This window comes from Typopeltis vanoorti, chromosome 2 (assembly GCF_054136105.1).
Source record: "Typopeltis vanoorti isolate ZY-2024b chromosome 2, IOZ_Tvanoo_1.0, whole genome shotgun sequence".
NCBI lineage: Eukaryota > Metazoa > Arthropoda > Arachnida > Uropygi > Thelyphonidae > Typopeltis > Typopeltis vanoorti.
This window is the reverse complement of record NC_143550.1, coordinates 167340263-167367289: the sequence shown is the minus strand read 5'-3', so window position 1 is coordinate 167367289 and position 27027 is coordinate 167340263. Positions and strand designations below refer to the sequence as shown.

Here is a 27027-nt window from a genome sequence, read left to right as displayed (position 1 = left end):
GTCTTCAGAGTCCATTTCGTGGACTTGTGGTTCTGTCGGTTGATCCCTTACTGGGGGTAGGCTCTCTAGCATTGTTACGTCATTGTCGAGGGGCTTTGTGCCTATTGTTTGACATCGACCTTTAGTATGGGTATACTCTGTCTCGTCCTCCGATGACATCAGGCTGCTTTGTTTCGCTTTTTTCTTTTCTTTTGATTCCGTTTCTCTTGTGCGCTTTGTTGGGGCACTGGGTGTGACTTCTTCCTCTTTCCTGCGCGTTTCATAGTTTGCCACCTTGATGCTGGCGATGTTGTCCTGCGTGTGGCGGCTTGCCTTGGATATCTTTTGGATTTTTGTGGAGGTTGTGATTTCCGTTGATGCTCCCTTTTCAGCCTGTTGGCAGAGCTCCCGAAAATCGCTCCTTGCTACTGTCTCAGGCTTCCCGATGGGTGTAGCCCTAATCGGTGTTATGGTCCCTCCAATTGCTTCTGAGCTTGTCCTGTTTGGACATGTGTCCACTTTGTGGGTCAGATCCCCACATTTCAGACAAGGTTCCGTACAGCTTTCTATTTTATGTTTTGATGCTTTGCAATTTCTGCATTGTATTCGAGGGCAATCTGCTCCAAGGTGTTCTTCTGAGTTATCTAAAGCACCTTCTTTTCACACCTGGGTAGTTGATCATTACCCTCGTTCCCCCCAAAAAAACGAAGTTGGGGACTTCTTTTTTCATTTCAATCTGGATTTCGACGTCTCCTGTTTTCCATCCTTTATAGTCTGCATACTCCATTGCTTTAATCTCGTGAATTTCTCCCCATTGGCTAAAGAATTTCTTGACTTCAGGTTCGTTCTCTAGGTATTCTAGTGGAAACCTGGTTATTTTTAGTGTTTTACGTAGGCTCCCTACTAGAAACGGTCTGATTGTTTGTCCACAACAAATGAAACCCTCTAATAATTTCTTTTTTGTTTGTTCGCTTTTGACCACTATTTGGAATCTATTGTTCCCATAAGGTATAAAACCGTATATATTTTCAGCCCCTACTGTTTCGATTAGAACTCTCGCTAACGCCCGCTGATCTACGGGCTTCGTGAGCTCGATACCGAGCGTCCTAGTTCTAGGCAAAAAATGCGACATGGTTACAGAAATTCCTGACTACCGGGTGTAGAAAGGGGATGTAAGGGAGGGCAAAATCGAGGAACGTTGGGCGTTCCTCGCCGCAAACAAAGCGATACCAGAATAGACGGATAAAACAGGCAATAAAAAGAAAAAAAGGTCTTACCAAAGCTGGGGTACTACTGCGGAATCTGAGCATGGAGCTCTCTTTTCGGGCCGTTGAAACTGGATCTTCTTGAGAGGTAGACGTCTGCCTTCGGCCGGAGCTTTCTCGGGGGTCCTCGGGAACTGTCTCTGGAATCCGCTGCGTTCTGTCGATGTCGATATTGAGGTCTCTTCAGTGGGAGCCAGGCCCAAGTGGAGATACCAGGCAGAAGCATTAGCAGGTCATCTCTGCCTATAGGAGTTGCCAAATGGTGTGCCACCCTTTTTTAATAAATTACTCTGTTAGAGAAAGATGTTGAAAGTTTATTTTTCACTTGGTTAGAGTATAATAAAATTAGTTTAATCCTTTTTCCAAGTGTGAGCAAACAAAGTTTGCGCCTGAAAGTATCTTCAGGACTGGGGTAAGGGGGTACAACACCAGGACAACTCGTTGCAAAGGTGGAGCAAGCTACCAACACTCCTATCTCAGTATTCCTCAGTATAAGGGGGTGTTGTACCCCCTTACCCCAGTCCTGAAGATACTTTCAGGCGCAAACTTTGTTTGCTCACACTTGGAAAAAGGATTAAACTAATTTTATTATACTCTAACCAAGTGAAAAATAAACTTTCAACATCTTTCTCTAAATCCAGAGTAATTTATTAAAAAAGGGTGGCACACCATTTGGCAACTCCTATAGGTAGAGATGACCTACTAATGCTTCTGCCTGGTATCTCCACTTGGGCCTGGCTCCCACCGAAGAGACCTCAATAAAGGTCGAAACTAGTCTGGGTAGTGGTCCTTCCCTTAATGCATAAAATTAGACATATCCGCAAGGAGATGTGTTTTACATTATAGGAAATACTGAGATAGGAGTGTTGGTAGCTTGCTCCACCTTTGCAACGAGTGCCCTGGTGTTGTACCCCCTTACCTCAGTCCTGAAGATACTTTCAGGTGCAAACTTTGTTTGTTCACACTTGGAAAAAGGATTAAACTAATTTTATTATATGTAAGCAAACAAGTTTGCACCTGAACTATTTTCAGGACTGGGACAACTCGTCATTTCAACCTTCACATTAAGGCCATCTGGAGTATACACATATATATATAAGGAAACAAGCTGTACTACAGTCTACATGATATGCTAAAGGTACATTGATTTGGTCAACCATTAAAACTACTGGCCTGACCTGTTGTGAAAAAAAAAAAAAAAACTTACTACAACAATGCTAGAATCCTGTTGTTATTATTATTATTATTATTATTATCTATTTGGTTACAAAAATAAATTAAGCTAGAGAATAACATGTTCACACAAAGTTACTCATTTAAGTATACATATAAATTAAAACAAAATAGTATGGATGGTGGCCAGTAAAAACTGAAATAATTGCTTAGAGTTCTAAAGTCCAGGTTTGCTAGAATACTTGAACTAAGTGGGTTGAATGTGTGCCATCCAAATTCCAAATTTATGTCACCATTATTGTTAAGATTAAGATGGTTATTATTATTTTTTTATTATTATTATTATTTGACACCTCCAGGGAGTCCACTAGACTCATCGAGGGAGGGCACCTGCTCTACAACTCTGTCTCAATCACTCAATCCACCAACTGACCACAACTACACCAACACCATCTACCGCCACTAGTATTTCCGCAGACAACACAAACATCCATGCCCACATGGGATTTGAACCCGCAGCCTTTTGGCTGGAGAGCGGATACGCTAACCAATCAGCCAGCCAGGCTGAGCCAAGTACAGGCTTCTTTATATTTTCGTTCATACCAAGTTTTCTATGTTTCAATTTGGTGTAAGGTGTTAAGAGTGTGATCTGACAAGCCTGCTTCACCAAAATTGTTAAATTTAATGTGTCATTTGTGTTCTTTTCGCCCTCCTCGGTCACCTGAACAAACAACATGACTGCATATAATTTACTACTGAAATTGAAAATCGGAACTTTCTTCCTTTCCTGGATACACTGGTCACATGTCTTCCTACAGGCAGTCTATCCTTCAATGTCTACCGCAAGCCTACACATACCAGACCCACATATATACATGCTAACTGATATCACCACCTTCACAAAAACTTGGAGTCATTATCATCCTCAAAAACAGAGCTATAGCAATTGCTCTAATGAACAAGTTAATAAACAAGAATTACAAATTATTAGCGATACATTTATAAATAATGGTTATAGCAAAAATACTATCAATAAAGATTTTCATAAAACTTCATCAAAAAATACATGTAATATAGATTACAGTAGTTATCAGAAAAAATAAATAGAATTCTACACCATTATAATCTTAACCCCATGTTTAAACCACCTATAAAATTAAAAAAAAAACATATCCACGTCCTCTATGGATCCCCACCCCCTATTGGCTCACTCTGGAGTTTATCGTATCTATTGCACTTGTAACTTAACTTATATTGGTGAAACTGGACATGCAATCCCTATTCATAAAAAAGAACAGAAATGACACATTAAATTTAACAATTTGGTGAAACAGCCCTCTCACATCACGTTCTTAACAACCTATACAAAATTGATTGGAAAAGTACTTGTTCTTTATATCATCCAAAAACCTGGTATGAATGCAAATTTAAAAAAGCCTGTGAAATTTTGATTAACCATCCTAATCTTTACAATAATGGTGGTGGTGCAAATATGTTGCTCTCTAGCTTAATTTATTTTTGTAACCAAATAGATAATAATAACAGTATTCTAGCATTGATTATTATTATTATTATTCAGGCCTCCATGGAGTCAAAAGGCTCATTGAGGAGAGTTCCCCCCTAAGAAACACAAAGTCCATCATACCACTTCTTGACTGTTCTCGCTCTCACCACTCCATCAGGCAATGCATTTCATGGTTCAACCACCCTCCATGCAAAGAAACCACTCCTTGCCCTCTTGCTCACAGTTTCCTTTCATAACTTCCAGGGATGGCCTCTTGTCATCACTCCTTCCCGCTGTTCACCAAGCTGAAGAACTCCCCAGTGTCAACCCTGTAACCACCTCTCAACAGTTTAAAAGTCTCAATCATATCACCTCCCCTTCTTCTATCCACCAAACTCTGCAGTCCGCACTCCCTCAGCCGATCCTCATAACTATCATTGTACAGTCCTGAAACCATCTTTGTTATCTGCCTTTGTACCCATTCCACAGTTAATTTATCCCATTCAAATCCTATGGACCAAATCTGAGAACAATAATCCAAATGTGGTCTGATCAGGGTTTTATACAATGGAATGATAACTGTTTTATCTCTGCAGGTCAGTGTCCTTCTCATTATTGCAGCAATCCTCTGTGTTACCTTTGCCACCTTTGCAATATGTCCCCTAAATTTCAGGTTTCTATCACTCATCAACCCCAGATCTCTTGTCTCCCCTACTTCCTCCAGTATAATTCTTCCTATAGAGTATGCAGTGTCCCATCGATGTTTCCCAAACCTCAAGTCCTTACATTTTGCTGCATTAAACCGACACCCCCATTCATTTGCCCATCTATCTAGCTTATTCAAATCCTCTTGCAGGGCTGCCGCATCTGCACTATTACTAATAATGTAACTTGATGTAGTAAGCATGTTTTTTCACTAGAGGGCAGGCCAGTAGTTTTAATGGTTGACCAAATCAATGTAACTTTAGCATACCATGTAGATTGTAGTGTAGCGTGTTTCTTTGTATATATGTGCATACTCCAGATGATGACCTTAATGTGAAGGTCGAAACATGAGTAATTATTTTGGTTTGTATTAAACTGAAGTTTTATTCAAACATGGTAGTTGTTTTCATAATTTTTATAATGAATTCTGATCACTATGTAGGAAAGGTATAACCGTCTAAGGTTTATAATAACAATGATGATAGTCATGTATATATAGTATATATTCCACAGTGCATCAGAACATGGTAATTACAAAATTTCATTATGGTAATATCTGTGCTAAATCAGAAGAGGACAATGTGGATATATATTATTTCTTTCTACTTACCTTTTCTTTATGTAGTTCATAGTGGATTGCGCTCAATGTTACACAGCTTACAGACTGAAAGGGAACGGTTAAAACAAGTTCTAGAGGCTGAGGCAGTGCCTACTGGGAGTAGCAGTGGTTTTATTAACAATCTAAGAAATTCTTTAAATCAGGTACAGTTTTTTATATTGCAATGATTGTGCCACTTTTTTTGTTTGGTATTAATATGTGAAGTGTTTAAAAAGTCTTTAATGAAATTTAAATCATTTTCTTTATGCTAATAACATTTGGATGTATACTGTGAAATTGACAGTTTCAAGTCATCACACCTCTTTAGTCACAAGGGTAATTAAAAAGATTTTGAGTTTGCCATTACATTGCATTTTCAAATTTTAAATTTTATTTTGGGACATAACAAATATATCTATTTGGTATAGCACATCTATGATGTCAGTAATAGCAACACTCTTCAGATGAATAAACACTCTAATCCTGTCTATGACAAGAGAAGCATTTGTAATGCTTTTGATGCTGAATGTGAGTGAGATAGACTCATATGGAGGCAGTAGGGCAACTAAATTGTCATAGCATTAATTAAATTTATATGAACCCAAGTTACTTGCATATGACAATGATCCTAACACATTAAGAAGAAGATGAAATGACATTAGTTCTGTATACCAAATTAAAGGGATTTTCTCCCATGCAATATATTATATGCATTTGCCTAAATGTGGAAGTTTTGTTCAAGTGTGCAAATCATCTATTTCAAGGACTTGATGCACATAGAGAGTTTGAAGCTGGGTTTACTGCAGTTGATGTTTACTTCTGTGGCACTATTTTTCTTTCTTCTTTCCACTCTTCAGGAAATTAGCTCTTTGCACATTCCCTTAATATATATATATATATATATATATATATATATATAGGTGATGATATCTTATCCAGTCCAGCATCTTTTTTACTTCAAGCTTATTTAAACTTTCCAACTCCACCCTCCAAGCATGAAATACACTGACAAAATATTTCTTGAACATTTCTACTGTACCTTCAGCAGCATCTGCACATGTGTCTGCATACATACATGGCTAACGATGGCTAGAATGTATTCTGACAAGTTGATACTTGGGTTTATATTTAGGAGTTTTGGATCCAGTGCCATTCCTAAGGATCCGAAATAGCAACATTATAATAGTTCAGATTTATCCCATAAATCTGAACTATTATAATGTCTCGTTGCCAAAGCTTCTTGTTGGCCTCTTTGTCATTACATGTACTCTCTTCAGCTGAAGAGAGTACATGTAATGACAGAGCTGAGGCCTCACTTCTGTGGCATTTAACATCACGGATGTGTTCTTCGGTGTATTGCTTGATAGATTTTTCTGTCTGTTTCTAAGTAAGATGAACTGCATTCGCACCATAGCTGATTGACACCTGGATATTTAAGTGGTTCATGTCAAGGTTTTGATCAGAGTAGTGATATCATCTTGATAAAGGAATCAATATTGTTTTGTCTTTATGTTCTATAAATATTTTATAGAAATTGAGCTAATATATGAAAGACTGATGAGGCCTTTTTTTCCCCTCATCATTAGAAATATCTCCAATCACATGTTTGTTAAGTAAGCTAGAGAAAATGCAGTCATTATAGCTATTTTGAAAAAAAAGATGTTTTTAAATATTGACGTTCTTTAGTTAGTTGACCCTTCTTAGTAATAGTGATCATCATCAGCATGAAATTCCTGACATGTATCCTCAAGGAGTGTACAGGATGTGATAGTACTAAATGAAAAATTTACATCATTACTAACTTCCTATCTACAATTTTCCTCCAAATAGATCTATTACCTGTCAAGACACCAACATTGTTAGATCTTATATTTCTATCTTCTAAGGCATTTTTTACCATCTCAATCCACCTATATCTTGGTCTTTCTCTGGGTCTTTTTCCTTCCAACCTGGCAGAGAACAGTTGTTTTGCAAATCTTTCCTCTCCCATTAAGTGACCATACCATCTGAGATTTGCAGAGCCAATAGATTGGCTCTGCAAACACATTCTTGGATGCTGACAATGTCAAGTTCTTTCCTAATATACTCATTTTTAAAATGATATTGCCATTGATGCCATCTGTTCATGCCCCTAACCTTTTTCAGGACTCTCATATCTACAGTCTCTAGTCTTTGGTTTTGATATCAGGTTTAACACCACTTTCCTTCATAATTTGATCCATATAAATAATGAATAACTGAGGAGATAATGTACATCCTTGTCTGACACCAGATTTAACATTAAACCATCTTCCTATACTTCCTTCAATTCTAACTGCTGACTTACAACTCAAATAAAGACTAAGTATTGCTTGATATAATGCCCCACTGACACCATACAACTGTAGAATTTTGAATAACTTCTCTCTCTCTCTTGGTGCCTTGTCATATGCTTTTTCCAGATCTACAAAACTTTAATACAGATCTTTGTTATATTCCCATGACTTCTCAACTATTTATTGTAAAATCTGATCCTGAAAGCCTCTATTTCTCCTGAATCCAGCTTGTTCTTCACCAAGCTTTTCTTTCACAATCCTTCTCAAATGTTTCTCAAGTATACTGGCATAAATAATATCAGAAACACTCAGTAGAGAAATACCTCTGTAATTCTCACATTCAGTTTTATTTCTCTTTTTATACATGCTTACTATGAGAGCTCTACTCCAATCATCTGGAATTTGTCCCTCTGTCCAGGCCTTCTGAACTATGCAGTGCAGCCACTGTAATACTTTTATACCTCCATACTTCATACTCCATACCAAAAAAAAATTAAATAGAACAATTGGGTAGATTCAACAGTAAAACTAGGTTTGATACATATACGTCGTAGTAGCTCGGTAAACACTCACACATTAGAGTGCCTACTAGTGTTGTTTCTCAGTCAGACCACACTACAGTAATAAAGCACACACAGGCATCCGGTGTTATTGTGAATTGGTGTAAATTGAACCGTCGTAAAACAAGGGCTGCATGTATATCGTACTGAAAATAACAGTACATCATCGGTGTGTAGAAACAAGCTAATCAAAGAAATGGGAATACAAGGTACATACAACAATTGGTTTACCGATTAAAAACTGTTGCCACATGCTAGAAATTAATACATTAATAAATAATAATATTAAACTATTTTGGATTTAATAATAATATTAAAACTATTTTTGGGAGATTCTCATTTTAATAATATTATTATTAAAATGTAGTTTTAATAATATAATATAATATATTATAATTTAGTTTAGTTTAAATAATATTATTTATTAATATATTAATTTCTAGCATATGGCACATTGGTTCCAAGGAGAGTTGAAAAGATACAGCAGCAAGTAACAACCAAGATGATAACTGGTCTATGAAATTGTGCATGTGAAAAAAGATTGTGTCTTCAAAGTTTGAAGAATAGAAGTAGGTGAAGATATAATAGAAGCCTACCAATTAGTATGGCAATCTTACACTGTATAGACACAAGCAAGGTTTTCAGCTTATGGATGGTTGAAGCAAAACTCCAGGCCATCTATGGATGCTGGCTAGAAGTGTTGTTAGGAAACATATGGTTTCTGTTCTCATGTTGTGTGTGTGTGTGTGTGTGTGTGTGTGTGTGTGTGTGTGTGTGTGTGTGTGTGTGTGTGTGTGTGTGTGAGCATGTGGAGTGAGCTACCATTACATGTTGTAAATGCATCTCTGATAAATGTGTTCAAGGAGAAATATGATGCATATTTAAACATGGGTGTCTAAATGGGTCCTTCCTTCAGTGTGTCCTTGGAAGAGCATTTATAATAATAATAATGTTTTGTAAATAGAGTCATTGGGAGTTTTCCCACTTGGTTATACTATAAATTAAAGATACCAAGAAATTATATACTGGTTTAATCCTTTATCCAAGTGTAAGCAAACACAGTTTGCACCTGAAATATAATCAGGACAGGGCAACTCGTATGTACTGTAGAATCTAATGACTTCCCATCACTTGCCTTAGTATCCCATAATGCAAAGCACATATCCTTACAGGTATGTATAATACCATGCATTATGGGAAGGGTTGCTACCCAGTCTGGTTTCGACCTTTATTGAGGTCGAATGGGAGTTCATGCCTTTCATCACTGGCCTCTTTAGATTTAAAAAAAAGTTGTGCTGAGAGTCAGCTTGATAGTGAGAGAGGAGGAGAAAAGATAGAGTGGATAGTAGTAGATAGTTAAAAGAGGCCTCAGTCGATCTACTTGGCCTGACTTAAATGTCAGCACCAAGCAGATCTCCGACATTATCTCCCTCCATCCGTTCTTTTCAGCTTTTCCCGGTCAGTCACCTCTTCAGGTGTCTGCCCAAGGAAAGTGGGGAAAAACAAATGAAAGAAGCACCACATGAAAAAGAGGAACTAGTAAATAACATTAAAAATTACATATAACAATTTGTAAGAAACTAGGTAAATTCTGAAATTTCAACCTGAATGACCAGTTTAATACTGAGAAGAGAAGAGCGGGGGCAGAGTCTGGCCTGGGTGATGCAGCCCACAAGGAGCTGCACCGCCTCGGTGTAAGCCTTCGCAGCCCAGGTTCTCAGGATACCCCCTCCTGTGTGGAATAGACATAGACCTTTTTTACAACAAAATTCTAATCTGAAAGAGGACAAAAAGAAGAAAAAACAAACCATAATTTTTTTTTTTTTTTTTTTTTTTTCCCCCTCTGGCAGATTGATACTAGGAGTCGACTGACTTGTTAGGCAAGGTTTAAATCCTCCTGCTGTCTATTGTTGTGGGTTTTGATGATGAGATCTGCTAATTTGTCTCCATGGACGTGGTTTAGCATGTAGAGGCCTCTGTGCAGTGCTAGTCCCACGTCGTCCTCTGCATCGATAAGACCAATGATCTTTTCAGGAGTGATTTCATCTATATTATCGACAAACACGTCGTTCCATTCTGCACTGACGACTCTTGGCCCGTTTTGTCCTGTGAGTATCAGTTGAATGTCTCCGAATGTTTCTATTGCTTTTCGTAGTCTCGCCTCCTCCTCGGGGAAATCTTTTAAGAGATGCAATATAGGTGCATTGGCCTTTGTGTGTCGGTTCTGATATTGCCTTTGTTTCAGCTTTGCCTGGAATTCCTCTATGAGATTTTTTTCCAGGATTGTGGGATTCTCCTATGGGTCTTAGATCGTCTCTTTGTTCCTGTTCATCTGTTTCTAAATGGGTGTCTGTTTTATTTCCTTTTTCTTCCTCCTCCTCTGAACTTGACGTTTCTGCTGGGCTATCGTAATTTGGTTTGGTTCTTTTATTTTCTTCTTCTTCTGGTGTGATAGGTCGTTTGGTGGCATTGGTGTTATTCTCCGTTTCCATTTCATCCTCGGTTTCGATGATTTTTCTAGCATTTCGTTTTTCTTTTTTCTCTGTTTTTCTTTCTGTCTTGTTGCCAGTAGGTGGTTGAATTTTGTCATTTATTATCACCATAACTGGGGTTGTAAGTGCTGGGAAAACGTCAGGATCTATAGTGGTAATTTCTGTCACTGTCTTATCTGCAGTCAGGTAGTCATGACTTGTAGGCTCTGAGCTCTTGGTTGAAATATTTGCTGGAATTGGCGAAATGGCGCCTCCTATTCTCTCGGCATGTGTCCTGCTAGGACAAACGTTGACTTTGTGGGTAGTATCCTTGCATTTCAGACAGGGTGCTTCACACTGGGCTAGCGCATGTCCTGCCCCCATGCAGTTCCTGCACTTGTTCTTGGGGCAGTCCGCGCCTAAATGTTCTAGTGATCCGCACCTGTCTTTTTACGCCCGGGTAACTGACCATTACCCTGGCTGACCCGATCATGACAAAGTTTGGGATTTCTGCCTTCATCATGATCGAGAACGAAACTTCTCCTGACTTCCACTGAGGAAAATCAGCGTCCGTGCCAATTTTTATATCCCGGACGGCTCCCCATTTCGAGAAGACTTTTACTATTACATCCCTGTCTTCTTCTAAATATTCGAGCGGGAATCGATCAATTTTAACTGTTTTGGAAACGCTTCCCACCACAAAAGGATGATAAAGTTTCCCTTTGCATTCTACTCCATTCAGCAGTTTTTCCCGTGTTGCAACGTCCGTGCATACAACCTGAAATCTTCCACCCCCATAAGGTGTGAAACCGGAAATTTTGTCTGCCCCTACTTTATCAATAATGGTTCTAGCAAACGTCCTCTTCTCGATCTCTGTATCTATTTCGAACCCGAGGGTTCTTACCCTCGGTAAAACCGAAGACATTATTTAACGAAAGAAAGGAAGAAGACTTTCCAAGGATAGTCTATTCCTATAAAATAGCGGAATGCCATGTATAGGCCTAAAAAAAACCACAAAAAGAACAAAGGAATCTTACCAAGGCAGGACTTCAATCGGAGCTCTCTTTTCGGTTCTCCTAAACTGTTGCTGGAATCCGCTGGAACAGGTTTGAAGAAGGGCTGGAACATGGAGCTTTCTCTCAGGGCCACTGAAAAAGGTCTCGTCAGTGGGAGCCAGACCCAGAGGTGATACTAAGGTTGAAGTAATGAGAAATCATATTTTCATATACGAGTTGCCAAAAGCTGTCACAGCTTATTATTAAAATACTTTGGATTAGCAATAGTTGTTGGAAGTTTTTCCACTTGGTTATACTATAAATTAAAGATACCAAGAAATTATATACTTGGTTTAATCCTTTATCCATGTGTAAGCAAACACAGTTTGCACTTGAAATATAATGAGGTCAGGATTAAACCAAGTATATAATTTCTTGGTATTTTTAATTTATAGTATAGCCAAGTGGAAAAACTTCCAACAATTATCTCTAGTCTGGAGTATTTTAATAATAAGGGGTGACACCTTTTGGCCACTCGTATATGAAAATGTGACTTCTGCATTACTTGAACCTTAGTATCAACTCTGGGTCTGGTTCCCACTGATGAAACCTCAATAAAGGTTGAAACTGGTCTGGTAGTGACCCTTCCCATAATGCATAGCATTATATATACCTGTAAGGATATGTGCTTTGCATTATGAGATACTAAGGCAGGTGATGTGACGTCATTAGCTTCTGTATACGAGTTGCTCTGTCCTGATTATATTTCAAGTGAAAACTGTGTTTGCTTACGCTTGGATAAAGGATTAAATAAACCTATGTAATTTCTTGGTATCTTTAATTTAAAATAGTCATTGTGATTCAAGTTTGGGCATTATAATGGCATCTATGTAAGAGATAAGTCTTTGACCACATGATTCTTATGTCCATGCTAAACAATGTTAGACTTGTTGGATTTCTTATAAGAGATGTGATAGTGATGTTCTTGAAATCTCCTCAACAGAACATCCTGTTTGTCCAAAGTATAAATGTCAGCAATAACAAGGCACTTGGTAAACTCCTGGGAGAAAAGTGATACCTTGGATTCCAACAGAAATGTAACTCTTCTCTTATTATTATTATTAACATCTGGAGTCTGAGACTCATCATGGGAAGTACACACCATTGCACACAATGCTCATCCAACCTTGCATTAAACGGATTCAATGTGACTACATTCACAACACACTCAGGCATACATTTCACTCACTAACTACTCTCGATGCAAGAACTTGCTCCTCACACCCTCCGTAAACAGTTTCCTCCTCTCCAATTCTATGAAAAATCTCTTTCATGTCAACCTGATAACAGCCCCTGACTAGCTCATGTTTGTTATATCTCCCCTCCTCTTATTCACGAGCCGTTGCAACTTACATTCTCTCAATCTGTCTTCGTATTCCACATTCTAAAGACCATTGACCACCTTTGTGAATCTTCTCTGGACCCTTTCCCAATAATCCTCATATAGATTATAAAAAGTTAGTAGATTACTAAGCAGTGACCAACTCTTCACAAAGCCATGCTGCCACTCATAGAGTAACATATTCTTATCCACCCATTGATGAATTCTCTTTTTGAACAACTCTTCCAGTTTGTACCACCCTTGAGATACTCATTGATTTCTAATTTGCTGCCACAGACTTAGATCCTCTTTTATGCAAAGGAATTATTTTGTCCTCTTTCCACTCTCTTGGGACTTTGCCAGAGCCAAAACTTAATTTAAACAGCCTAGTCAAAGGTATCACCAGTTCTATGCACATTCTCTTAAAATGCAAGCTGATATCCCATCCAATCCCACAACTCCATTTTCATTTAGATTCTGCAATATCCTAAGTACCTCCAATTCATCAACCTCTGTTCTCACATTAGTCCCTGTCATCACCTCTGCCATAACAATATCTTCACTTGGTATTCCCTTATAAAACAGTCACTCAGTAGCTTAACAACTTTGTCTGCCTCTTTTGCCACTCTGCCATCTGTACTAATTAAAGTTATCCTTCCATAGTCATTCTTCTTCCTACTTACTACATAATGAAAAAAATGTTTGGGATTTCCTTTCACCTGCTTAGTTAATTTCTTCTCATAATCTGATGTTGCCCTCATCATACTGATCACTCTTCTTGCCTGTTCCTTGTACTGTTCATGAGTTAGCTGTTCACCATTCTCCTTATATATCCTCCACAACATTTTCTTAATTTGCAGTTAATGCTTAATCATACTACTCATGCATCCAACTCCTATCTAATTTACCCTTCTGATCTTGGGTATATAGTGTGATATTGCTTCTCCTGGGTACCCATTGACTATCACCAATGCATTGTGAACATCCTTCCCTTGCAGCTCTTTATGGTATGGTACCGCTTCAAGTTGCCTACTGAGTGTATCATAATTACCTGCTTTATAATTCCGCATATCCTTTCTTGATTGAATTTTCAAATTTTTTACTTCCCAAGTCAAGACCATATGATCACTTCCCCCATTTGGAGAATAGCAAGAGAGAACGATACCTCCTCTCATTTTAAACAACTTATTAATTCTGTTTTGCATACTCAGCATTATAAGACAAAATTATAGGTTATGGTTTTTGTCACATTAAGGTTGACCAAGCCCAAAATGTTCTCATACAGGTCTGTTTTGTTTGTTTTAATAGTACTGATATTTAAAATAAATATTTTGAATACATTTTTATAACAGTTTACAGGATATAGGATATATAAAAATGGTATGTGCTATCACAATTTTTATATTGACCAGGGTTATTAGAGTGAATAGCACCAAAATTATTATTATTATTGTATGGGCACCTCCATGGAGTTCGGAAACTCATCTTAGGAGACCCAAATTATCCACACAATCTATCATATTTTCCTTGGAACCATTAACAGACAGCTGATTTTGGTAACCCATTCCACTCATCACAATTCTCCAAGCAAAAAATCTAGTTTTCACACCCCTACTAACCACACCTTTATTCAACTTCCAGGGATGACCTCTTGTTCTAGTCCCTCTAGCCAAGTGCTGAAGCATTTCCAATGCATCAGTTCTATAAAATCTTTTAAGCAACTTAAATGTTTCTATCCTATCCATTCTTTTTTCTCCTATCAATCAACTTCTGCAATCCACACACCCTTAATCTAACATTCCACAGATCACTCACCATCTTGTTGCTTGCCTCTGAATCTTCTCCACCACTTCCTCATCTTGAAGAAACCCAGGAGACCAGACCTGAGCACAGTAATCCAGATGTGGACATATCAAGGCCTTATAAAGAGGAATAGCAAATTTCTTATCTCTTCTTTTAGTATGTTCTTCAGTAAGATTACTAAGGTAGCCATTAAGATTAGCAATATGTCCTCTAAACTCTCTATCTATCACTACTCAGAAATTTCTAGCTTCATCTATTTCCTGGAAATAGATGAAGTACAGTTCCATCAATGTGGTATATAGCTTGTAATCTATTTATTCCAAAATGCATAACTTCACATTTCCTCACATTAAACTGATGTCCATTATCTTTTGCCCATACTGACAGCCTATTTAAATCATCCTGCCAGCTCTTCACATTGCCTTGATTCACTATTACTCTATCTGATTTTGTATCATAAGCAAACTGAATATTTTCTTTCAGGTTATTTCCTATATCTTTTATGTGCAAACTAAACAGTAGTAATTCCAGCACTGAACTTTGGGCACACCACAAGTCACCTGTTTTTTTGCCTTGATTCTGCCCTCCACATACCACTTTTTTGATATCTTACCAGCAGCCACCCTCTTATCCACATAACCAGTGTCATATTCATCCCCATTTGCTGTAATTTGTGTAACAGAGTTCCATGTGGTGTTCTGTCAAATGCCTTTACAAAATTCAGCAGAATCATCGTGTAGCCATTTCCTTTATCCTTCCCAGCTGTTACTCTGTTGTAAAAAGTTAGTAAATTACTAAGGCATGACTGACCCTCCACAAAGGCATGTTGATCCCTCATACAGTATCATATTTTTATCCAGCCATTCTTGAATCTCTTCTTGACCAATTTTTCCAATCCTTTTTCCACCATGCCTGAGATGCTGATTGGTCTATAATTTGCTATTGTAGTCTTAGAACCTCCCTTATGCAAGGGAATTATTTTGCCCCCTTTCCACTCCCTTGGAACTCTACCAGAGCTGAGACTTAAATTAAATAGCTTAGTCAGAATCATTGGCAGTTACATTGAACATTCTCACAAAACCCAAGCTGATATCCCATCTAATCCCACAGCTGTATTTACATTGAGATTCTGCAATATCCTTAGAACCTCCAGTTCATCCACCTCTGTTCCCACATCAGTGTCTGACATGTATGTTACAGCAGTAACCTCACTTGGATGATTTACTTTTGCAAAGTGAGCACTCTGTAACTCAACTATTTTATCTGCTTCTGTCACCTCGTGACCATCATCACTCATTATGGTTATCTTCAATAGTCATTCTTCCTCTTACTTTCCATGTAACGAAAGAACCCTTTGGGATTACCTTTGGTCTTCTTGGCTACTTTCTTCTTGTAGTCTTGAGTTTGCCTTCCTTACAATACTGATCACCTTTCTTGCCTGACCCTTGTACTGTTCATAAGTTTCATTTTCACCTTTCTACTTATATTCCCCCCATAACATCTTTTTTGCAGCTTTTGCTTAATTAATGATATTATTCATCCATTCTAACTTCTAGCTGATTTACCCTCCTGACCTTGGGTCTACAATATGATATTGTTTTCTCCAGAAGGATGTTCATAGTTCCCCCCCCTCCCCCCATGCACAGTGAACATCCTTCCTTTATAGATCTTTATGCCATGGCACAAATTTAAGCTTCCTCCTAATCATACCATAATCACCTGCCTTGTAATTCCACATATATCCCATCTTGACAGAATAGTCCTCATGTTTTACAACTGAGTATATATTATAATGAACAAAAAGTACACTATTTGAGGTATTAAAGACCTTTGCCATTTTAATGCACATTTCTTTTAATGTATATTTGTGAAATGTCTCTCCATAATATTATTTTTTAAATATAGGAATTGGAAACTTTTCATTTGATAGGCTCTTCAACAGAACAGAGACTTGTGCCTCAAGCTTCATCAGATTCATACACTTTCTGATGTTACTTGTGCTCCACCTGCTGCTCCTGGTACTCCAGCTGGGGATAATGGAGATGAGAACACTGTAAGTTAAAAAGTCAGATATAATTTCTTATCCTGTGTCTTAATGCCATCTGTCCTGCCTGTGGACTACTATACCTTCTACTTCATCAGCTGCCTATAGTTCCTCTTAGTTATTAGATTGTATGCCCTGTGTAGAATATTAGTATAGAATAGTATTCATGTGATCTTTATTGATAGTGAAACAAAACTAAAACTAAAGCAAAACCAACCTTTCACAAAGCCAAGATAATTAGGAGCATGGATTTTAATATTGTGAATTTCTGTTATCTTGTTCTGTAAAAAAAAAAAAAAAGTATATACATATATATGTGTGTATGCTGACAGTTGTTGTGTCCTTGTAAGTGAACTAATTTTAAATCACTATATATGAAATTGGTACTGTACTAGACAAAATCAGTTTTGATAACAAGCAAATGAGTATCACCTTATGGTTGACAGGTTTTATGAAATTTAATTAAAATTTGTCACAAAACAAATGACATGTTTATGAACAATATACAACCTTCAGATAAGATTCTAGGGGGGTGGTATAAAATTAAATGCTGCAGGAATAACAAAATTGAAATAAAATATGTGTATTGAAAGAAATCTAGAAAACTAGTATATTTTGTTAAATATATGTCAAGAATAAAAATGCATTTTGACTATTTAGAAGAAAATAATAATAAAATGAAAAATAAAAAACATACCTCAAGAATAAAAATTCAATTTGACTATTTGGAAGCAAAGAACACGTTGACTCTGAAGATATCAGAAAATCATGACCAAACTTGAAGATATATTTTAAGGCATTGTACAAGATTTTATGTCAGCAATAAATCTTGCTTTGAATAAATGGTGCATCATAAGTATTTCTTAATATCAAAAATTAAGCTGTGATATAAAAGTTATCATGGACAATAAATATTATTTTGAAGTGCATATAAAACCATGAATCAGATCAAAGAAAAAAGGGAAAAATCCAAAATTAAATATAAAGGGGGGAGGGGGCTCAAAAAAAAGGTTAAAATCCAGGAACTGCAGCTGGTTTGAATTAGTTATAATATAATCTTCCTCTTTACAGCTCTTCTATCCTGCTTGGTGCAGGGTCCACTATGTGCAACTGCAGGAAACCTCAACTGACTTATTGCAGAGTCTAGCATTGAGGGGGAGGGGGCAATTTTTATGACCGTAGAAGTGTGTGTGTGTTCAGTGCCAGTTTGCCTGTTCTGGGGGACGAAAAACCCGAGTTTCTGAGTGAAAAAACTCTCTACCTTCGTATGAGACTGGCTAACTCACCTTTAGTTGAGAAAGAATCAGATAAAGGTTCCTCACATTTGGACGGGAATCGAACCCAGGTCTTTCTGACCAAAAGGGTCGATTCCCATCCAAATCATCTGTCATCTATACTGACTGAGCTATGGAGGCTCTACTTAGTTATAATATAATGAAAATAGAAATGATGCCAATTCAAAATTCAAGCATCTGGGATCAAATTTCAGCAATATGAACCCATAATTTACAAAGCTTAAATATTAGCTTTGTAAATTAATTAATTTTTGTAAATTAATTAATTTACAAAAAAAAAAAATATGCATTATGTTCTTCATATTTTTTAAATGGCGCACAAATTACTGTAACTAATGGAATAAAATTTGTTGACTTGCATATGTAAGTCCATGATAAAATATATTTGAAGAATATCTGGAAAAAAAATCTTTAAGTATAAAAAAAACTTTTCCCATCTGAATTTTTATCAACATTCTACAGGATGAACTATTTGCATATTGATAAAGATATGTAAAATAGAAAATTTTGTTTATAAAGATGACAGATAATTGAAGTCGTTTGAATTCTATATGGCTTTCCCTTCTCTCAATGAACAGTTCATAATACAAGGCCTGATTGTTACCTATTACTTACCTCTATAGTATGATTTTTCTATGCAGTCAATGCCTTTATCATCTGTGCATTGTCGAGCCTGTACATTACTCTTCTTGAACCCCAGTCCTTTTTTTTAACCCATTCACACACAGACACACACACACACACACACACACATCTACTAAATCAAGCAAGATCATGTCTGGTGAATTTAGTCAAGCAATGTTCCACTCCACTTTAAGAATATGTCACTTGTGATGACTGAACTTTGTGAATAAATCACATGTACATTTAAACTAATATAATTTTAAAGTAGGATTTCAGTGTTTTGTCAGAAATTAAGTTATGAGTTTCTGCTTTCCAATAAGTGCATAGCTTCCAGTTTGTTGTAATGTATTTATTAGCTTAAATAGATGCAAGATTTAGTATTCCTGAATAGAAAAAACAGAAAACAAGTCATTTTGGTCAAGTATCAACTTATATCCTGTCACCATCTTTCTCTTGTTTTTCTACCAGTGTCTGCAGTCCATATTCTCCCAATCTATTTTCATAATCCCCAAATCATCTTTAACCCTTTTCTTTGCACTTTTACCACAGCTTTTTTTTTTTATCCTTTCAGAACTCAGGGTACCAAATCTGCCCTCAGTAGTCCAGTTGCGGCCTTGTTGAGACCTTGTAAAGAAGCAAAATGACTTCCTTATACTTACATGTTACTGATAATTTCATCATCACAGCTGCCCTTTGAGTTGCATTTGCAATTTTTTTTATATGACTTTGAACTTTGATTTCCTCTCTACCATAACTCGAACATCCCTAGCCTCATCAGTTTCTCCAAGCACAATCCTACCAGTATGATATGACATTGGAAACCTCATTATGCCAAAGTGCATAACTAATAAAATTTTAAAGTTACTTGCATGCTTACTAACACTAAATTGACTGTCATTATTATTTGCCACACTTCCAGCCTATTCATATTGCCCTGTACATGTTGTAACAGTTTATTTATTCATATGGGTTCCCTCCCGTTCCTCCACAGTCCCTTAGGACTGGTTGAGCCCTACTAGTGAGGGATTAAGTATGTATTTTATGACTGTAGATCTGTGTGTATTCATGGGCCGATTTGCCTATTCTGAGGGACGAAAAACCTGAGTTTCCGGGTGAAAAAACTATCTACCTCTGTATGAGACCAACTAACTCACCTTTAGTCAAAAGAGACCAGATAAAGGTTCTTCATGTCATGGACAAGAATCGAACCTAGGTCTTTCTGACCAAAGTGCTCATCTACACCGACTTAGCAATGGAGGCTCTTAACATCTCTGATTGCTCTGCCTATCTTTGCATCATCATCATCAGCAAAACAATTGAACAACAGTGGTCTAAGGACACGTCTGGGGTACACCACTGGTCACCTTAAATCTGGTATATTCATGTGCTTATCCCTCCTCTCATATACCTCTTTCCAATCAGAGGTATTAAATATATTGCAAAACTTAAATGCAAACACTGCGGTAGGCTTAGATGGAATATCAGCTCGGGTGTTGCGTGAATGTGCAAATGAATTGTCAACCCCTCTTACCTGGATATTTAATTTAAGTTTGAACTCTGGTATGGTCCCTAGGGAGTGGAAGTTAGGCAAAGTGGTTCCTTTGCATAAGGGTGGCTCTAAAACTGCGGTATTGAATTACAGACCAATCACCATCTCAGGAGTAGTGGTAAAAGTATTGGAAAAGTTGGTTAAAGACAAAATTCAAGAATGGGTGGATCAGGATATGATACTCTATAGAGGCCAACATGGTTTTGTTAAAGGTAGATCCTGCCTTAGCAATCTATTAACTATTCATAATAGAATAACATCCAAGTTGGACAAAGGAACTGGCTACACAGTGGTACTTCTGGATTTTGCTAAGGCTTTTGACAGGATACCCCATAGAACACTGTTACGCAAATTGGAGCAGATGGGAATGGATATTAAATTGGTGATATGGATAGGAGAATGGCTCAGGGAGAGATACCATAAGGTGGTGTATGGAGGAGCCGAGTCCAGAATGAGGCAGGTGACCAGTGGTGTACCTCAGGGCTCTGTGCTTGGGCCAATGTTGTTTAATTTGTATATAAATGATATAGGAAACGGCTTAAAGGGAGATATTCAGTTGTTTGCTGATGATGCAAAGTTGTGTAGTGCAATAAAAAATCAAGCTGATGTTGAAAGTTTGCAGGAGGATTTAAATAAGCTGGTAAAATGGGCAAAAGAAAATGGATGTCAGTTCAATGTGGAAAAGTGTAAAGTCATGCATTTTGGGATTAAAAGATTACCAGCTGTGTACTACATCGATGGAAAGGTACTCCAAGAGATTGATGAGGCTAGGGACTTAGGGGTATTGGTAGATAGGGAGATGAAGTTCAGAGGACACATTGCTAAGGTGTCCAAGATTGCACATAGGATTACTTGGTTGTTGAGGAACACACTGACATCCAGAGATAAAGAGGTTATTATTCCCCTTTATAAAGCATTGATACTTCCACATTTGGATTACTGTGCTCAGGTCTGGTCACCTGGATTCCTTGGAGATCAGGAGGCTGTGGAGAGGGTTCAGAGAAGAGTGACCAAGTTGGTGAGTGATATAAAAAATACTCCCTACATTGATAGATTGAGAGCTTGTGGATTGCAGAGATTGGTTGATAGGTGAAGAAGAGGGGATATGATAGAAACATTCAAATTACTAAAAGGTTTTTATAGGATTGATGCAGGGGAAATGTTTCAGCTGTGTGATAGTGATGGAAGAACAAGAGGTCATCTCTGGAAATTAAAGAAGAGTGTGGTTAACAAAGGTGTCAGAACAAGGTTTTTTGCCTGGAGGGTGGTGAATGAGTGGAATTCATTGCCTGACTTAGTTGTGAGCTCTTCGTCTGTAAATGAATTCAAGAAGAGATATGACGAATATTGTTTTGCTAGTTTGGGTCTCCCGTGATGAGTCTACTGACTCCATGGAGATACCCGTAATAATAATAATAATAATAATATGCATCCATCAGCCACTCACTTATCCAAGTCAGAAGTTTATTCCAGTTCCATATTCTGCAGTTTATGCAGAAGCCTTTCATGTGGTATCCTATCCAATGCCTCACCAAAGTCCAACATTATCATAATGTTCCATTCCATTCATCCAGCTCAGGCTTAACGTTATTATAAAATAAAAGCAAATTGCTCAGACATGACCTCCCTTTATTAAAGCCATGTTCCCTGAAAAGTATAGCTTCTATGTCAACCCATTTCTGTATGCAAGTTCTTACTATCTTCTCTAACATCTTTCCCACTTCTCCAGGAATACCAATAAGTCAGTAGTTAGACCCATCAGTTTTTTTGCAGTATCTTTGTGCAATAGGATTATCATCTTGTCTTGTTTTTAGTATTTATTATACATTCTTTCCATTCATGTAGAATCTTTCCTGAGCTGACATTCAAATTATAGAAACTTGTCAAGGGCATAACCAGTTCAGCTGACCATTCCTTTAGCATACATGTGATGCCCCATCTGTCCCTATACTGGATTTTTTTTGAAGTTATGCAACAGATCCAGAATCACCTTGTCGTGCACCTCTATTTTTTCATCCAATGTGCCTGTGTGTACCATGCTACACACACCTGGTTAATAACTCATAAAGTCATCACTCACTATTTAAACAATTGCGTTTGCTTCTGACAAAAGCATACCAACTACCTTTGGTAAAGTTATTCTTCTACATTCATTCATTCTTTTACTTGCAGCATAATAATAAAATTCTGTTGTGGTGTTTTTTAGTGTGTGTGCAGCCAATTTCTTTTCATACTCTGACTTTGCTTTCTATACAATACTTGTAACTTTTCTGGCTTGTACTCTGTATATTTCATAACTCCTTTCATCCTTATTCTCATGATATTCCTTCATCATTCTCTTCTTATGGACATTTTGCTTAATAAGGTTGCACATCCATTTCACTCTCACCTTATTTGTTCTTGAAACTCTAGGGACACATTTGGATACTGCATCATTTAAGCATTTTTTCAAAAATCCCTGTGCAATGCAGATATCCTTTCCATTCAGTAACTGATACCATGTGAGCCTGAGCATAACATTATTCTGAATTTGTCATGCTTTCTAGCTTTGTAGTTTAGCATGTATGTAACCATATTCTAAGTATATGGAACAGCCATATAATTAGCTACTTCTTGGGTCAGAACAACATGATCAGAAGGAGTCTCAATTAAAGATGTGACTGTCTTGCCACCAACTTGTGACAACCTGAATGCTGAATTGGATAGCCTTTCCAATTTATTAACTGATACCATGAGACCGAACCTAGTATTCTTTTGAGTTTGTCAATATTATCCAGTTTTGTAGTTCAGCATCGTCTAATTATATTATATTAGATTAGATTATTATTTAATTATAATCAACATCGTATAGTCCAATTGGAATATCTATATAGTTAGCTATTTTTCGGTTCAGTATAGCATAATCACTTCACCGACTGGTGGAAAAACAGTCACATCCTTAACTGAGATCCCTTCTAATTCTGTTTATCAAATCTAACATTCTTTGACCTTGAATTCCTTCTCTCACATGATCCGTAAAAGATTGTCTCACAACAGCTTGATAAATTCTCCTTCATTCTTTTTTCTGTGTTACCCAATCAATAATCAGATAATTTAAGTTACTCACAATGATTATTCATTTATTGCCTATCAGAGTAACTGTGTGATGCATTTCTTTATCTGTAGCAACTGTACCACCAGGCCTGTAGCAACACTAACTATATATTTTCTCCTGTTAGTCCCCACTTAACACCAGATAGCCTCAAGCTCATTACTATATGGAATATTATTACTGTTATTTTTTTCATGAGTTTTTTCTGTCCTTACTGGACTGAAATCAGCTGATATCATTAGTAGTACATCTCCTCTTCTCCTGTCTTTTCTGACCTGCCTAAAAATACTATGCCTTTATACTCGAGTCCAGTTACTACATATGACTTTGAGAAGTATATTTCACTAATGGCAACAAACTCAACCCCTTTGTTCCTAATGTTCCTGGCATTTGTGTATAGACATAGGTTATGTCCTGGCTTTTCATCTACTTATATCGGCAGTCTGCTTGGCCCAGTTGGGCAACTTTCTCTTACTATCTACACACATACACACAATGCAGTCCAAATGCAAAGCATACATATATACTCCTTTGCCATATATATAACCATACTCACTGACATTCTTATCATTATTAAATTTGCTTAACGTAAATTTGCCTTCACATTGTATTCAAGTATCTACCATCCATTTCTTCTACACAACCTGATCAAATCATATGCTATCATAGTCCTCTTTCTTAACTTTATAACTCTTATCAAGAAAGACTGGAAGTCAGAATGTCCCCCCAAAAAAAAACATCTCATCTTGTCCACAGATTTCAGTGTTTTCAGAAGTAAGACAAGATGACCGAGGATTTTTTCTTTCAAGATCCTTTTTGCATGATTTAGTTCTGCTAGTATTCATTTAATGTGGTTATCATAACCCAATTGAAAATGGATTAGAGATTTGAAGTTAGTCTTGTAGAAGTGATACTAATTAAATTTTTTGATTTGTGTAGTTCAGGGTTCATGAAATAAGAACGAGTAATGCAGTGTACTGTCAACAAAAAACTGTGAATTGGATTTCAGTTAATTGCAGAAGGTCATTGATATATAGAAGGGAGAGTAGGAAAGAATGGATCCTTATGCCACCCCAGCATTATTTGCAAAATTTGAGGATAAAGATCCATCTACCATCATAAGCAATGTAGACCAAAGAGAGAAAGCTGGGAACCTGTTAGTGAATTACAGAAAACAGACTCTGTAATGAGAGCAGAATTTACTGAATAAAATTTTATGCCGAAAACAGTTGTATGCCATGGATATCATGCCAGCCTGGTTGGCCGAGTGGTAAGCATATCTGCTCTCTGGCCAAAAGGCTGCCGGTTCGAATCCCATCATAAGCATAGATGTTTGTGATTGTCTGTGAAAATACTAGTGGTGGTAGAAAGTGATTATATCTGGTATTCTGATAAGTATTTGAACAATTTCTGCAAGTTGATTAGTGTTATCAAGTGCCTTGATATCTCTACCTACTGTATGAGTGCAGTTGGAAAACAGAAGGCCATTTTGAGTACAGGAAAATTTCCAAGGAATATTAGGAAAACTCATGAAGGTAAAAATCAGCATTTAAGCAAAGAAAGAGTTCATTTTCCATAAGAAGAATGAGCAAGGTGATTGGGGCCTTGGATATGAGTTGCAAATAAGCAAGCAAGAGAATTGGTAGTGGTAATTGGACACAAAGGAAATGTGAAAATTGATATCAGGAGGTTATTAAGGAATTTAAAGGATAACAGTGTTGTAGAAAAAAGTAGTCAGTATATTGTAGGTATGACAGTAATGAGTTCAGATGATAAGCAAGGATGACAAATAGTATGTTCACTGAATGTAGGAGGAGAAAGGAGTGTAGTTTGTGAATGTTTGGAATGAGTTTGAGTGATGGTTTGATTTTTGTTGTATTTAAATGGATTTGGTATGTCTCAACTGGATAGGCTGTTGCTGGAAGAGAGAGAGAGAGAGTAGTAATCAAGGTGAAAAGAGAGCTGGAAAGTAAGAAGTGATGCAGAAGAACAGGAGAGTTGGGTAGTAGAGACTAAAGAAGTGCTTGTGAATAGAGAGGTGAGTAATGCGAGAGAGAGAGAGAGAGAGAGAGTATGAAAAGGGTGGATACTGGAAATAGTAATGAATGCATATGTGGGCAAACAACAAAGGAATGGATTGTCTGTCTGCAATGGGAGCATTTGAATCTGGGGAAAATTATGAATGAGTGATGATGAAGAGGAATAATTAAGAGCAGAGTTGGAGGAGTCACATCTAAAAGGTAACAAAGGTAGGATTGGTTATAGATCCTCAAGTGGATCTATAATCATCCTATATGAATACTAATAATATTAAAAATAAAGGGGACAAAATTATTGCATTGATCAAATTCGGTCACCCAAAAATCATTGGAATAAGTGAGATATGGTTGAGGATGGTATCCTGATGGAAATGGAGATGAATGGCATGATGTTTTTTCATGACAATAGGAAAAGTAAGAACAAAGGGAGAAGTGCTGTTAATGATACAGAGGAGTTATACCTAGGATGAATGTAGTTGCAATCTTTTTGAAGCAGTGTGGTTGTGGGGTGGAGGTGGATAGGATGGTGGATATTTAGTTGGGTGTTGCTATAGGTTTGGGAATGTGGCATGGTGTCAGAGAAGTATATAGGCAAGTTGACCTAGAATTAAAATCCTTAAGGATGGTTTTAATCCTCCCCTTTCTTCCTTTAATATATATTTAAAATATGTAGATTAGAACAAAAAAAAAAAAGATAGCATCGGGGTGAAGAGAATGAATTTCTATGAAAGAAGACTTTTTTTGAAGGACAAATCTCTTAAGCAGTATGTAATGGAAGGTACATGATCTTGGATTTCCCATCTTATCAGAAGATGTCATTGTAAATGGGATGTTGAATCTTTCTTCATTTGGTGAGCATGACCATGAGATGATGATCACCTGGACAGTGGCCAACCATATAAATATTTCTGTAAGGAAAGGCTATGTGGAAATGCAAAACTGGTCATTATGGAAAGCTTAGGAAATGACAGCTTAGCGCTAGAGCATGGAGAGAAGAGTGTGTGTGGAAAGAAGATCACTGATGCTTGTGCACTGGTCAAGAACTATTTAACAGCAGCATTGTCTGAATGTATTCCAAACATCATAGGTTGCCCACCTTAAAACCACATCTTCTTATTTGGAGTAATATCAGCTACACCTCAAAATGATAGATGTCTTTCATCACCTGGTGTAGTATCACCACCCTGTTTTTTTGAGATGTGAAGTGATTACTGCCATATTTCATCTCCAGAGTAGGGTTTCTGTTTCCCCCCCCCTCTCTCTTCCCACATGTAGTGCAGGTTTTTGCTTTGCTAGATAAGCTCAGTTATTATTGAGCTTTGGAGCCAGTATCTCCATTGGGGATACAGCAGTTTCCCACAGGCTGGCATCAGATGGTTTGTGGAACTGAACATCTCAATGGTGGCGCATGTGTTGAAGGCTTCTCAATCAGCCTGGGAATAATCCTGCTGCTGCTGCTCACTCGACCAGGTCATGCTTGTCAGGAATATAGTGGTGTTCAGGGAGCACTGTGTAAGGCCATACTTGGACTGGCATTTGTGCACTTCCTGTGTTGGAACTCTATGCACAGGTCTCTCACCTCAGCTTCATGCCCCTACTCTTTTAACTTTCCTCAATCAAATCTACCATGAAAGAT

At 37.3% G+C, this 27027-nt stretch overlaps 1 protein-coding gene across 5 annotated transcripts in view; it reads left to right on the top strand.

Annotated features, from left to right (window-relative positions):
• LOC150109624 (oxysterol-binding protein-related protein 6-like) overlaps positions 1-27027 on the top strand; it is a 695026-nt gene that overhangs the window by 435806 nt on the left and 232193 nt on the right. For all 5 annotated transcript variants that reach the window (XM_090409290.1, XM_090409281.1, XM_090409257.1 and 2 more), the window contains 2 exons: positions 5252-5388; positions 16680-16802. In XM_090409290.1, coding sequence (XP_090265416.1) covers positions 5252-5388; positions 16680-16802 — 260 coding nt within the window. The remainder of the gene's footprint in view (positions 1-5251; positions 5389-16679; positions 16803-27027) is intronic.